At 50.3% G+C, this 13,019-nt stretch overlaps 1 protein-coding gene across 1 annotated transcript in view; it reads right to left on the bottom strand.

Annotated features, from left to right (window-relative positions):
• Positions 1 to 314: 314 nt before the first annotated feature.
• Positions 315 to 13,019, bottom strand: part of usp21 (ubiquitin specific peptidase 21) — a 29,745-nt gene continuing 17,040 nt past the window's right edge. Inside the window, 2 exon segments of the mRNA XM_034171493.1 lie at positions 315 to 1,033; positions 1,181 to 1,295. Of these exon segments, the coding sequence (XP_034027384.1) occupies positions 940 to 1,033; positions 1,181 to 1,295 (209 nt within the window). The 3' untranslated portion in view covers positions 315 to 939.

Raw genomic sequence — 13,019 nt, 5'->3', positions numbered from 1 at the left:
AATGTATGTGTTTTGCCAATATTTGTTGTTACTTGTGTGTGTTTAAATAGTCATTGTAAAATTAATTCTAATGGTGTATCTCAATGGAAATAAACATGGGTTTAAAAATTTCAACACCTAACTTAAACTTTAAATAAAAAAAAAAAAAGAGAAAATGCTTCATTAAAGACTTTAGTTTTTATATCGGTGTCAAGAAACAGTAGAAACTAGAGCAGCTGTCATTACTAAAGTGCCAAGAATCTGATATTCTCCTAAATTGGGACCCACTGTGCACAATCTGTCATGTGATACATGGAATCAAAAAGTCAACATTACAAGCAATTTTCTGTCTTTTATTGACTATGTCAAACATCAGTTGATTCACTTTTTTAATCTCATACAAAATAAGCATTTCAAAATACTACATCAGTAAACACAAATGTTTTTAAAAAGCATAAAAATAATGTATTCATTGTGAAATTATTGCCACTTTGAGTATTTTCAAGAATCCAGCATCAGACAAGCTGTACACAGGGAGAGAAATTAACATGAGAAATACTACAGATATTACTGTATATATATATTTAAACAAAACTATAACTTTAAAATGTAACTAAAAATTAGAGTTACAGCTTCAGCACGACAGATGTCAAAACAATTACGTTAAAATCTCAGCATAAAGCTCCAAAAGCAGAGTACACAACATGAAGAAGAGAGCGTCTTCATATCAGTCGAACTTCCGGGATGGTTATGTCACAGGAAGCCACATTACCTCCAGAAGCTCCACTGACGTTCCCTCCATGGTATCAACTATCTGTGAGCAACACCTGATCATTGGAACAGACACATTCACACATGCCTGACTTACAGCGCTGCTGCTGCTGCTGCTTCCGTTTGTTTCTATGGACACTGGAGGTAACTTTGCAGAGATTGGCTTCACTGCCGCAGCCAGTCTGAGGTCTATTTCCTGACGGCGGCTGTGCTGTTGCTGCGCTGGTAGAACAGAACGTAGGCTTGACTGGTCTGAAGCTGGTTCTCAGAGACTGAAATCACACTGCAGATGGACAGAAAAGAGGGATTGTGGGTAACAACTCCACAACAAACTGCAGATTTCCCAGAGTAAATGTGCTCTGTCGCTACAAAAAGTATTTAGTAGAGGTCACTGAGCAGTGACGTGACTCCACGGGAGGCCAAGGCTCACCTGGAGTCATTGTAATAGCACCAACCATTTTCATCTGAGCAGCAGGCGGTGTAGTGACCCATGTTCACCGTCCCAGAGTGATTACATATAGCATACAAGTCATACAGCACTGGACCTGCAGCAAGACACATTTATGCAAGATTACAATGTGGCAACTGTCAAACTGAGACAAAGATTACACATTATGGGACAACTACTAAGTTTTAAGAAATGATCGTCAGTCTTTTCACAAGCTACAGGACTGTGCAGCTGATGATCCACTGATTAGATATGCACCAAAAGCATCAGCTGGGTTCAGTTTCTTCTTTTTCCTGACTATTTTTTCACTCAGATGTGTAAAAACCCCAGTAGATCAGCAGTTTGTGAATTACTCAAACCAGCCTGTGTAGCACCATCAACCACGCTGCATTCACCCCACACACACACACACACACACACACACACACACACACACACACACACACACACACACACACACACACACACACACACACACACACACACACACACACACACAAACAGAGGCTTTCTTCTCCATTTTCATGCTCCATTTGTACTTCAGCAGATCCTGCTGATGATGTCTACATGCCTAAATGTTGATCAGATATTTGCTTAAAAGTCACAGTGTGTATGATTTAAGGTCATTTATTAGCAGAAATGGAATATAGCGTTCATAACAGTCTATTCTGAAGTGTGTAATTTACCTGAAACAAAAAAACTGATGCATGTTCATAAGCTTTGATGAAGTCAGGTCGACATGGGAGTAGCTCGCCTCATAGAGGCTGCCATGTTGCACAGTTATGTTGATACAGTAGCCCAAAAAACACAAACATTGTCTTTCGCATTTTGCAGCATGGCCAGAAAAATGGGAAAAAAAATTTAAAAAAAATCATTGGTTGCTCCCCTGTACACGGGTTACGAGTACATGTTAACAAATTGACTCTATAAAGCACTTTTCCATCTGCATCAGAAGCTCTGAGCACTTTACAATTATGCCTCACATTCACACAGACACACACACCGATGTCAGGGTGCTGCCATGCAAGGTGCTCACTACACACCAGGAGCAACTAGGGGATTAAGGCCCTTGCCCCTGGGCCCTTCGTGATTTTTCAATTTAGTTGGATTTTGAACTGAGGATCTTCTGATCTGAAGCCCAATGGGTAACCACTAGACCATCACCTCCCCTAACAAGTTTGAGATCCCTCATTTTTTGTGAAATGTAAGATCCCACAGTGCTCATCCCAAAAGAAGCCAAGGGAGCATGAATCTCCTTGATCAAAAAGGCAAACTGTGAGGAGAAACAATGTTGTGATCACACCATCATACACACTGTAGCTTTAACGAACACTTTCCACATCAGCAAATATTCATTTGCCCATTGAATTTTACTACTTTCCTGCTTAAGAATATATTTTTGCTGAAAACTTGCAACTAATAAGTAATGTAACTAATAAGGTAACTAGTAATCTAACTTGGTTACTCTTAAGATTGAGCAATCAGCAAAGTAACTAATAGTTCTTTTCTGAGTACTCAATCTTATTATGAGGTACTTTATTAATTACATTCAGCAGCTTCTGACAATTTGTCCGCAACTGCTAATGAAGTAACTGTATAAAGTAACTGTAAAATATAACTGTACAAACTAGCTAATGAAGTAACTGTATAAAGTAACTGTAAAATATAACTGTATAAAGTAACTAAAATATAACTGTATAAACTAACTAATGAAGTAACTGTATGAAGTAACTGTAAAATATAACTGTATAAACTAATTAATGAAGTAACTGTATAAAGTAACTGTAAAATATAACTGTATAAAGTAACTAAAATATAACTGTATAAACTAACTAATGAAGTAACTGTATGAAGTAACTGTAAAATATAACTGTATAAACTAATTAATGAAGTAACTGTATAAAGTAACTGTAAAATATAACTGTATAAACTAACTAATGAAGTAACTGTTAGACGGGCTTATCGAACTGGTTATACGGTTAGACAACCGATTAACAGAACACCGACGGGAGCGAGACGAAGGGCGTGGTCAGGCACAAGCCGTCCCTCTTCCTCCCGGGTCCAAAAGGGAGCCGACTTCCCCACGCTCCACAGCCAGGGCTCTCCACGTGACGACAGCTCCCCCTGCTGATGTTGCTATGGAAACGAGCAGGGCCAAAAAGCAATCAGATCAGAGACAAAGGAGGCTGATCCGTGGAGAGTGTTTTCTCTGCAGCTCAACCGAGCACACACAGAGAGAATGCCCCAAACGGTCAAAACAGCAGCACTCGTCCTTAGAGACTGGGCTAAGGGTGGGTCACAACACCCACGCGGGGAAACCCCGAAGATCTGCACGAATCCCAGTCACGATCCTGAGTGGGGATCTAACCCTTCACGCCCCAGCACTGGTGGACACGGGGTCAGAGGAGAATCTGCTGGATAGCAGATGGGCAAAGGAGGTTGGGCTCCCTCTAGTGGCCTTACCATCACCATTGTCGGTGCGGGCACTGAATGGCACCCTTCTTCCACTAATCACACACCAGACACAGCCAGTGACATTGGTGGTGTCTGGGAATCACAGGGAGGAGATTGTGTTTTATATAACACCTTCTACCTCCCGAGTGATTTTGGGTTTTCCATGGGTGTTAAAACACAATCCCCGGATTGACTGGCCGTCTGGGGGTTGTGGTTCAGTGGAGCGAAACCTGCCACTGGGAGTGTTTAGGATCCTCGGTTCCACCCGGTGTGACAGCTAAGGAGAAGGCATTAGTCCCCCCCAATCTGGCGGTGGTGCCAGCTGAGTACCATGACCTTGCTGACGTCTTCAGCAAGGATCTGGCACTCACGCTGCCCCCACACCATCCGTACGATTGTGCCATTGATTTGATACCGGGCGCTGAGTACCCGTCCAGCAGGCTGTACAACCTCTCACGTCCGGAACGCGAATCAATGGAGACCTACATCCGGGACTCGTTAGCTGCCGGGTTGATCCGGAACTCCACCTCCCTGATGGGTGCTGGTTTCTTTTTTGTGGGCAAGAAGGACGGCGGACTCCGTCCATGCATTGATTACAGAGGGCTGAACAAGATCACGGTTCGCAACCGATACCCGCTACCTCTGTTGGATTCAGTGTTCACGCCCTTGCATGGAGCCCAAGTTTTCACAAAATTGGATCTTAGGAATGCTTATCACCTGGTTCGGATCCGGGAGGGAGACGAGTGGAAGACGGCATTTAACACCCCATTAGGTCACTTTGAGTACCTGGTCATGCCGTTCGGCCTCACCAATGTGCCCGCGACGTTCCAAGCGTTGGTTAATGACGTCTTGCGGGACATCCTGCATCAGTTTGTCTTCGTATATCTAGACGATATACTCATCTTTTCTCTGGATCCTGAGACCCATGTCAAGCATGTATGTCAGGTCCTACAGCGGTTGTTGGAGAACCGGCTGTTTGTGAAGGGCGAGAAGTGCGAGTTCCACCGCACTTCTTTGTCCTTCCTGGGGTTCATAATCTCCTCCAACTCCATCGCCCCTGATCCGGCCAAGGTTGCGGCGGTGAGAGATTGGCCCCAACCAACAAACCGTAGGAAACTGCAACAGTTCCTCGGTTTTGCAAATTTCTACCGGAGGTTCATCAAGGGCTACAGTCAGGTAGTTAGCCCCCTGACAGCCCTGACCTCCACTAAGGTCCCCTTCACCTGGTCGGATCGGTGCGAAGCCACGTTTAGGGAGTTGAAACGCCGGTTCTCGACTGCACTGGTTCTGGTGCAGCCCGATCCCAATCGCCAGTTTGTAGTTGAAGTGGACGTCTCTGACTCAGGGATAGGAGCCGTGCTATCCCAGAGCGGGGAGTCCGACAAGGTTCTCCATCCATGTGCCTACTTTTCCCGCAGGTTGACCCCGGCTGAAAGGAACTATGACGTCGGCAATCGGGAACTTCTTGCGGTGAAGGAGGCTCTTGAGGAGTGGAGACACCTGTTGGAGGGAGCATCGGTACCATTTACAGTTTTCACGGACCATCGGAACCTGGAGTACATTCGGACCGCCAGGCGTCTGAACCCCAGGCAAGCCCGCTGGTCGCAGTTCTTCGGGCGTTTTGACTTCCGGATCACCTACCGCCCCGGGACGAAAAACCAACGATCTGACGCCCTGTCCCGGGTGCATGAAGAGGAGGTCAAGACCGAGCTGTCAGACCCCCCTGAAACCATCATCCCCGAGTCCACTGTCGTGGCCACCCTCACCTGGGACGTGGAGAAGACCGTTCGGGAGGCCCTGACACGGAGCCCGGACCCGGGGACAGGTCCGAAGGACAAATTGTACGTCCCACCAGAGGCCAGGGCTGCGGTCCTTGACTTCTGTCACGGTTGCAAGCTCTCCTGTCATCCAGGGGTGCGAAGGACCGTGGCAGTGGTCCGGCAGCGCTTCTGGTGGGCGTCTATGGAAGCCGACGTCCGGGAGTATGTCCAGGCCTGCACCACCTGTGCCAGGGGCAAAGCCGACCACCACAAGGCCCAAGGCCTCCTCCAGCCTCTGCCCGTGCCTCATCGCCCCTGGTCTCACATCGGCCTGGACTTTGTCACGGGCCTCCCGCCGTCCCAGGGCATGACTACCATCCTCACGATAGTGGCCCACTTCGTGGCCTCCCGAAGCTCCCGACGGCCCAGGAGACTGCAGACCTCCTGGTCCACCATGTCGTGCATCTGCATGGGATTCCATCGGACACTGTCTCGGATCGTGGTCCTCAGTTCTCCTCCCAGGTCTGGAGGAGTTTCTGCAGGGAACTGGGGGCCACCGTCAGTCTCTCGTCTGGGTACCACCCCCAGATGAACGGGCAGGCAGAGCGGACGAACCAGGAACTGGAGCAGGCCCTCCGCTGCGTGACCTCTGCGCACCCGACGGCCTGGAGTGACCATCTGGCCTGGATCGAGTACGCTCATAATAGCCAAGTTTCATCTGCCACCGGCCTCTCCCCATTTGAGGTGTGTTTGGGGTACCAGCCCCCATTGTTTCCGCTAGTGGAGGGAGAGGTCGGGGTGCCCTTGGTCCAGGCCCATCTGAGGAAGTGCCGTCGGGTGTGGCATACCGCCCGCTCTGCCCTGCTCAGAGCCCGGACGAGGGCTAAGGCCCATGCGGACCACCGGCGTTCCCCGGCCCCTGCATACCAGCCCGGGCAGGAGGTTTGGCTATCCACAAAGGACATCCCCCTGCAGGTGGAATCCCAGAAGCTCAAGGACAGATACATAGGACCTTGTGCCATACTCAAAGTCCTCAGTCCGGCCGCAGTGAAGCTGAAGCTACCAGCTTCACTGCGGATTCATCCAATGTTCCATATCTCATGGATCAAACCCTACCACACGTCGGACCGGCGCCGCCTCCTGCATGGATCATAGATGGAGAGCCTGCCTGGACCGTGCGCAGGCTCCTGGATGTCCGTCGAAAGGGCCGTGGGTTCCAGTATTTGGTGGACTGGGAGGGGTATGGACCCGAAGAACGCTCCTGGGTGAAGAGGAGCTTCATCCTGGACCCGGCCCTCCTGGCCGACTTCTACCGGCATCACCCGGACAAGCCTGGTTGGGTGCCAGGAGGCGCCCATTGAGGGGGGGGTCCTGTTGTGTGGGCCGCTGAAGAGGAGGTACTGCTGGCCCACCACCACCAGATGGCGCCCTGCTTGGAGTGCGGGCTTCAAGCACGAGAGGGCACCGGAGCCACTGGGAGTGACAGCTGTCACTCTTCATCAGCACCAGCTGTCACTCAGTCAACTCATCACCATCTCCATAAAGGCCGGACTGCGACTCCACCTCCTCGCCGAGAAATCAACTACCATTCAGGTAACTTCTCTGCTGACTTACATTTAGTAATAATCTGAACTTCTTTGCAGCGGTTTTCCTGTGGTGTGTCCTTATCTGTGGGATTGGCGTTTGGTGTGGACTGTGACGGCTTCGCCTCACACCCCAAACCAGATAAGTGGTTAAACAGGAGCTGCACGAGTGTATGATTGGAGGTGGAGGTGCTCCCTCCTTAAAGAACACAGACTGTGGGATTACTGAGTGTGCGAACTCGCACTCATCAATACTGTTTCTGTTCTCTGCCAGCAGTACCGGGTCTGACTGCTGAAGACAGTGGCCACCTGGGGTGCAGGGCTTGGCGGCTCCGGTGTTCTTCAGGTCCGTTGGTGGTGGAAGCTGTGTGGGATCCGGCTCTTCTCTCGCCAGACGTCTTCTATCTTCGAGCCTGCCCACACGTCACCTTGTGTATAATTGACATTCCACCATATTGTTTTTGTCTGTACTTCGTTGTGCGATTCACAACATTAAATTGTTACTTTTTGGCTTATCCATTGTCCCTTCATTACCGCCCCCTGTTGTGGGTCCGTGTCACGACACTTTCACAACACCATATACAGAGGTGTCAAGTAACGAAGTACAAATACTTCGTTACTGTACTTAAAGGAGACCTGCATTGAAATAAATGTGGTCAGATTTCAGAAAAGAAATAGCTGATATGTATTTATAAGACCCTTGTGAATGCAGTAAAGTAAATCTGTAAGCCTAAATTTGTAATTCAGCGGAGAAATATTCATTTAAAATGACAAATTTGCAGCTAACATTTAGCCCTCTGTGCATCCGGATCATTTCCATGACGTCGGTGACAAGACGACGCTCTCCCGCCTTCAGTCCGATCCCGCATTGAAATTGATTTTATCTCTTAGTAATGTTACCGTTATACACATCCTGGTTTCAACATCCAAAAGTAAGCTGCAATGAATGTGAGATACAGCTCTGCTTGCTCAGATCCGGGCAACATTATTCCCCGATGCCTCGCTCTCACTGCCCCCGATACGCTTACCGAGTGCATGCGCTCGTTAAATGCCTCCGCGGCACTCACACCCCCGTGTCTGCTATGCAGCCAGCACCACCTCTCTGTCTACTGAATGGAGTTGCAGCCAACTTGGCACAAGTCCAGAGACTACGCTCGCCATTTTAATGCAGTGCGCGCGGTGACACCTGTTGCTCGCAAGGACAGACTTCTTGCTGCAAAATCTGCAGCACCGCACGTCTCGGTAATCGCAGCTGCAGAGCGCCGTGGCCGCTGAGAGAGGTTTATATATTTTTAATGACTTGAATTCTTTGCGGGTCTCGTCTCCGTAGCCCGCGACGGTACACCGGAGGTGAAAGACAGTAGATTTTCAATGCGACACCACTCAAACGGGCGTAAGAAAAAGTCCACAAAAATAATTTTCAAGCACAAATAAAAGAAATGTGTACTCACCAAGCGTACTGCAAGACAATATGAAGTTTTAAAAAGTAGATCCTTCCGTATAAGACAAGAAAAAGGTGCAGATGCAAACTGATGTAAATCCACAAATTACAGTTGGCGTGCGCAATGCATGCTGGGAGAGGGTCTTGTCCCTGACGTCTCGGCAGCATCCATGATGAGAGGGACAATTTGCGGAGGGCTAAATGTTAGCTGTAAATTTGTCATTTTCAAATGAAGATTTCTCCATTGAATGACAGATCTGGGCTTGCAGATTTACTTTACTACGTTCAGAAGGATCTTATGTGTAAATATAAGTCATTTTTTGGTCCAAAGATCTGACTGCATTTATTTCAATGCACGGCATAATTCACTTCTTATAAGTGTTCTGTAATGTGCTATGTTGTGATTCATGTAATAGTAGCGGTCCCTTTAAGAGTTCAGGTGACGCGTTCTGTTTCCGGCTTTTCTGTTGGCGCGCGGCACCATGTTTGTAGTCTGTTAATAAACGCGACTAAAAGAGTCTTAATGTGAGAAGTTTCGGCTTGTCTTTTCGCCAAAAGACAACTTCTACACTGGTGACCCCGACGTTTGTTTACTGGACATGTCCAGATCGCCATGACCGCCAACGCTGTGTCTCTCAAGCTCCCTGAATTCTGGGAATCTTCTGCTTCAGGCTGGTTCTCTCAGACCGAGGCACAGTTTGTCCTGCATCAGATAACCACTGACGAAACTAAATACTACTACGTGGTATCTGCCCTCGGAAGTTCTACGGCATTGAGAGTGGTAAGCCTTCTTAAACGTCCTCCTCTGACGGAAAAGTATGAAACTCTGAAGGAATACTTACTTCAAACATTCGAACTGTCTGACGCTGAGAGGGCCAATAGGCTTTTCTCTCTTCAACGGCTCGGTGACAGCAAGCCCTCAGAGCTAATGGACAGAATGCTCGACCTGCTTGGTGACAACAAGCCAGATTTCCTTTTCCTCCACCTTTTCCTACGCCAACTGCCTGCTCATGTGAGAGCTGCTTTGGCCAACACTGCCAGCACTAATTGCAGAGCACTGGCTGCTGAGGCTGACAAGTGTTTCCTGGCGAGTCAGCAGCCCTGTGTAGCCGCCCTCCTCCCTGCTGGTGCTGTATCAGAGGTACCGGATGATCATATGCTCATCGCAGCAGCAGCCCCGCATCGGCAGCAGTCTTCAGTTGTGTGCTTCTACCATGCCAAACGTTTGGCCCCAAGGCCAAACGATGCCGCTCTCCATGCAGCTTCAGTGGAGTGGGAAACACCAAGGCCGGCACTCACTAGTGGCCGTGAGTGTCGGCCATGCCGGCAGGCTGCTCTTCATCCATGACTCCGTCTCCGGCCGACGCTTCCTCTGCGACACAGGGGCACAGCGGAGACTACTGCCTGCTTCACAGGTGGACGTGGTAGCTGACACCCACGGCCCCCCCATGGAAGCCGCCAATGGTAGCCCCATCCGTACGTACGGCACGAGGCATGTTGAACTGTGTTTTGGGGGCCAACGCTTTGGCTGGGACTTTGTGACTGCCAAAGTAGCCGTTCCCCTCTTAGGGTCAGATTTTTTGTGTGCATATGGACTGTTGATGGATGTTAAAAATCAGCGCTTGATCGATGCCGTCACTTTCTGTTCGTATGCATGCGCGCTCAGCGACTCTGATGCACTGCACCTCTCCAGCCTGCTGTCTGTCACGGACAGTTTCCAGTGTCTGTTCGCCGAGTTCCCAGCACTCACGCAGCCCACCTTCTCCTCTTCCACAGCCAAGCACATATCGAGCATCACATTGACACCACTGGCCCGCCTGTATACGCCCGCGCTCGACGCCTCGAGCCAAAGAAGCTTGCCGTGGCCAAGGCAGAGTTCGAGTCCATGGAGTGCCTGGGGATTGTTCGTTGCTCCAACAGTCCTTGGGCCTCCCCCCTAGACCTCGTCCCCAAGCCGGGGGGGGCTGGCATCCTTGCAGGGACTACCGACGGCTCAACGACGTGACAACGCCTGACCGCTACCCGATGCCGCACATCCAGGATTTTTCAGCGCACCTGGCTGGTAAGGTCATTTTTTCGAAGGTGGAGTGATCAGAGGATACCATCAAGTGCCAGTACACCCTCTCGACATCCCAAAAACAGCTGTAATCACGCCATTTGGTTTGTTTGAGTTCCTGCGCACCCCGTTTGGGCTCAAGAATGCTGCTCAAACTTTCCAGCGGCTCATGGACTCTGTGTTACGGGATCTGCCTTTCGTGTTTGTGTACCTTGATGACATCCTGGTGGCCAGTTCATCACCTTCAGAGCACCTTTCGCACCTTCGCACTCTGTTAGAGCGACTTACCGAGCACGGGCTCATCTTCAATTCAGCCAAGTGCGAGTTCGGCCTGTCCACCATAGACTTTCTGAGGCACAGAGTCACAAAGGACGGGGTCGTTCCTCTTCCGTCAAAAGTGGAGGCCATCACCACTTTCCCACGCCCAGTCACTGTCAAAGCCTTACAGGAGTTCCTAGGCATGGTTAACTTCTACCACCGTTTTCTCTCCAGGGCCGCCCAAATCATGCGACCCTTGTATGAGGCTCTGAAAGGCGGCAAGCCTAAGCACACTGTGGGCTGGAGCCCGGAAAGAGACAAGGCTTTTGCGGACGCTAACACAGCCCTGGCTAAGGCCGCCATGTTGGCCCATCCCGCCTCCTACGCCCCAATCGCACTTACCACGGACGCCTCAGACTACGCGGTCGGTGCGGTTTACGAGCAGTGGGTGGGTAATGCCTGGCAGCCTCTTGCCTTTTTCAACAGGCAGTTGCGTCCCAGTGAACGGAAGTATAGCACCTTCGATCGGGAGCTACTTGGGGTGTACCTCGCCATCCGACATTTTCGTTCACTGCTGGAGGGATGCCAGTTCACCGTTTTTGTGGACCACAAGCCTCTGACTTTCGCCATGTCCAAAGTCACTCAGCCATGGTCGGGCAGGCAACAGCGGCAGCTGACTTACATTTCAGAGTTCACGACGGACATTGCACACCTTTCTGGAAAGCAGAGATTGCCTCTCCCGCACTGTTGCGGGGGCGGTCCACCTAGGCCTGGACTACAGCAGCATGGCAGCAGAGCAGGCCACAGACCCGGACGTGCAGGCTTGCTGTTCATCTGTTACTGGGCTGCAGCTGCAGGATGTGACATTCGGCAACACTGGCACCACTCTGCTTTGCGACGTCTCCATGGGCTCTCCTAGGCCTGTTGTGCCTGCGAAGTGGAGGCGACCTGTTTTTGACGCCATCCATGGCCTCTCACACCCTGGAACCAAGGCATCACAACGGCTGGTGGCAGCCAAGTTTGTGTGGCACGGTCTTAAAAAGGACGTGAGGGACTGGGCGAACACCTGTGTGGAGTGCCAATGTGCCAAAGTACACCGCCACACCAAAGCGCCACTGGAACAGTTTCAAGTGCCAGAACAACGTTTCGACCATGTCAACATCGACCTAGTTGGCCCACTTCCACCCTCGCAGGGTTACACTCATGTGCTCACTATGGTCGACAGGACCACACAGTGGGCAGAGGCTGTTCCACTGTCATTTATAACATTGGCTGATGTGGCACGGGCATTTATTGGCACCTGGGTGTCCCGTTTTGGCACCCCATCAGACATTTCCTCGGACCGGGGCGTTCAGTTTACCTCTGAACTTTGGAACGCTGTCACAGGAAGCTTGGGAGTTAAACTCCACCGCACCACGCCCTACCACCCCCAGAGTAATGGCCTCTGCGAACGTTTTCACAGGTCAATGAAAGCCACCCTGCGTGCTAGCCTGAAGGACAGTTCCTGGGCTGACAAGCTCCCATGGGTCATGCTGGGCATCAGGACAGCACCGAAGGAAGACCTTCAGGCCTCCTCCGCAGAGCTGGTCTATGGTCAGCCACTACGGGTCCCCAGGGATTTCGTCCCTAACACCATGACCCCTTGGTCAGCCACATTCCAGCGCTCCAGCCTGTTGGATAACGCCAGGCTGTTTGCTCCACTTCCTACTTCCTGTCATGGTTTGCCGAACTCTCACGTCCCCAGTAGCCTACAGTCTGCTGACTATGTTTTCATTTGAGCAGATGGTCACCGCGGACCTCTCCGTCCACCTTACGAGGGCCCTTTCCGTGTTGTGGAAACTGGGGACAAGCACTTTGTGGTAGACATTGGGGGCAAACCGGAGTGTATATCTGTGGACCGCCTTAAGCCAGCTCACCTAGATCTGGCCACGCCAGTTGAGTTGGTGCAACCCCCAAAACGAGGACGGCCTCTGACTAGGCCCCCTTTTCCTGTTCCTCCGGCCCCTCGACCATGCCGCAGGGGAGCCCTGCAGACAGCCACTGAGGGGGCGGTTCCACCTTCTTCCATACGGCGGAGCTGCACTGGACGTTTGATTCGCCCCCCACACCGTTGATACATTTTTTTTTCTTTTTTTCAGGTATCCTGTTAAAGTGAATTCTGGGGGGGCATGTGTAGTGCTCTCAACACTGACAGCATAATTCACTTTCTTATAAGTGTTCTGTTATGTGCTATATTGTGATTCATGTAATAGTAGCGGTCCCTTTAAGA

Source organism: Thalassophryne amazonica, chromosome 6, assembly GCF_902500255.1.
Source record: "Thalassophryne amazonica chromosome 6, fThaAma1.1, whole genome shotgun sequence".
NCBI classification, from domain to species: Eukaryota; Metazoa; Chordata; class Actinopteri; order Batrachoidiformes; family Batrachoididae; genus Thalassophryne; species Thalassophryne amazonica.
The sequence above is the reverse complement of the archived record's forward strand: the minus strand, read 5'-3'. Positions and strand labels throughout refer to the sequence as shown.